We start from the raw sequence: 2,500 nt of genomic DNA, 5'->3' as shown, positions 1-2,500 counted from the left end.
ACCTCTACGGAACAGCTGTCATGTGGTGTGAAGAAGCCAAAAAATCGGACATGGCCTTAGGGGTGTTGGAGCACGCAGTGTCCAAGTTCCCCACTGAAGCGGTTAGCTTTTGTTTCTGTTCTGTTACAAGTTGACATTGATAGATGAAAATAGATCCCTCTTTATTGATCCTCGTGGGTTGAAATTTTGGTGACAATGGCATACTCACCTAATACAAACATAGAAAACTAGATACATGCATGCTTAAACACACAAGTGTGCACACAAGAACATCTATCGACCTTACCAAATACACACAATCACATGAGTACAGACAATTTTATAGACACAACATTCTGATCGCCATAATGCACTGCCCTATCATTAAAATCATCTTTTGCTCAAGGATATATTATTCTAGTTACTACCCGCCTGAGCTCTGAGTCGCTGAAGTGTGCTGACATTTATTGTCAGCCTGAACTCAATAACCCCTCGACTACTGGAACATACTTCTGAACAGTTTTCTGTCGTGTAATATTCAGAGTCTCAGATGTTAATCACAGAAAGCCCGAGTTCGATTACCGAGTAAAGAAGTCATTTACTTTTTTCGTTATTTAGGCGGCTTTTAAAATAATTTAGACTTTCTCTGCTTGTTGCATAAATCCTTGGGCCTACTACTAAAGATGGATTGTTTGACATCAAATACTTTCTGGATTATTTTTTTTCAGCTTTTCGAGTTATTAAAAAAGTATAAATCGCAATTGTCATCACGGCGCAATTGTTAGGTTCTATAAAACTCTCATAATGACTACCTCATAGACAATGCGCTTCCTCGATCTGAAAGTAACGCATTGACATGCAATGTCGGCAAAAGACACTATACACATTTTTTTACAAACACTGTAGAGTCTAAAAGACTCCTTACTATGTTTAAATTACCGAAATCCTGTAACATTAAAAAATAATCTTGTTTGACTGGGTTATCAAAAAGCATTATTCAGTCCAATTATTTCAAAACAGTTCCTCGTTAGCTCCTCTTTTGAAATATGTAGCTACTTTTAGGCAGTCCTGATTAAAATCTGTCTAGAAACGTTCACGTTACTAAGTGTAACGTGACATTAAAAAAAAATCGAAATGTAGCATTGATTTAAACACTTTTCAGCCTCTAGTCATTGATGACCCATTCTTATTTCACAACGCGCTCATAGATAATCGTGTAAGAAAATCATTTCCAAGCCAGTTAGTGTTTTGAGATCTATCGGCTCTCCAACAGATTAGAATGCCCATGTCTTTATCTGGTCCTTATAGATAGTTCATGCGTTTGCCTTTTCAGAATTTTGTGGCTAGTCTTGCCCAGAAATTCTATGACCGCCAGGAGTGGTCTAAGGCCTTGGAATGGGGGGAGAAGATGATCAAATTAGAGCCGGACACCCCTAACCATTACCTGATGGTAGGAGACGTCTGTCTGAGGACAAAGAATTTGAGCAGAGGAAAGGAAATCTTCATCAAGATGAACGAAAAATTCGCCAGCATGGACAGTGTTGTATCTCAGGTGGGTCCATGTAAACCTTTGACCTGTCAAAGGGTAAATACTTTGCAAGATTAATTTTTAGTTTTAGTAAGTTTTTTCGCAACTGCATAAGGTCGAATGAACACCAACAGGATGAATCCAAAGGTGGATAGGCGGGCGCCGGGCAAATAAAGTAAATAGTGGATGTATGAATGGGTGACATAGAAATGTTGGTGTATGAATAGTAAATGAATAGATTAGTAAAGAAATGGGTAGCTAGGTAGAAAGGAGGGTAGATCAAGCAGGCACGTCTTAATAATCCTGTTTGTTGAATAATGCCCATGTTAATAATATAATATATAGAAGGAGAAGAAGAAGAAGAAGAAGAAGAAGAAGAAGAAGAAGAAGAAGAAGAAGAAGGAAAAGGGGGCTTTTTAAAGTGTGGGTCCATTATGTTGCTCGAACTCTATATTGGTCTCTCATGTTCTTATATCTAGATGCATAATAAATTAAATAACATATTTAATCTAGTAAATCGAATCAAACTTAAGAGAAAACAAGTCACTTAATTGCTGACTATAATATTATATCTTGATATGCAATAATGAAAATTGTAAATTCAGTCTAGATTAAGGGGAAAAAACAACTTTTATATTGAACTTGGTGGTGATGCGCGGCGGGGAAGCATGTAGCCGGTTTGGATGACGCGTTTCGACACGTGTCAATACGGCCTGCTGAAACCGAAACGGCTACGTACCAGTCAAACCTGCCCTGACGGCCACCTCTATAAGACGGTCACCTGTACAAACGCCACTTTTCATTTCCCCCCTTAAGTTTTGTCTATATAATCTAACTATGTAAAACGGACTCCTGTCCAACTCGGTCGCGGCCACCATATTTTAACGCACAACCCCTATCACACTAAGCAATAACACCTGTCTTAGACAGCCACCTTAGTGACTCCACTACGTTTTGTCATAAATTGTGCATTGGCCCCTGGCGTTGGGGGCG

The 2,500-nt window shown here is 38.8% G+C and overlaps 1 protein-coding gene across 1 annotated transcript in view; it reads left to right on the top strand.

The window, feature by feature from the left end:
* The window catches only part of LOC101861681 (TPR repeat-containing protein DDB_G0287407), a gene marked incomplete at both ends in the record, with an annotated part of 31,989 nt that extends 30,458 nt beyond the window's left edge, over positions 1-1,531 (top strand). The window contains 2 exon segments of the mRNA XM_005105640.3: positions 1-101; positions 1,313-1,531. The exon segment at positions 1-101 is cut by the window's left edge and continues 122 nt beyond it. Coding sequence (XP_005105697.2) covers positions 1-101; positions 1,313-1,531 — 320 coding nt within the window.
* Positions 1,532-2,500: the final 969 nt, after the last annotated feature.

This window comes from Aplysia californica, unplaced genomic scaffold (genome assembly GCF_000002075.1).
Source record: "Aplysia californica isolate F4 #8 unplaced genomic scaffold, AplCal3.0 scaffold00483, whole genome shotgun sequence".
NCBI classification, from domain to species: domain Eukaryota; kingdom Metazoa; phylum Mollusca; class Gastropoda; order Aplysiida; family Aplysiidae; genus Aplysia; species Aplysia californica.
This window is presented reverse-complemented; position numbering and strand designations above follow the sequence as displayed.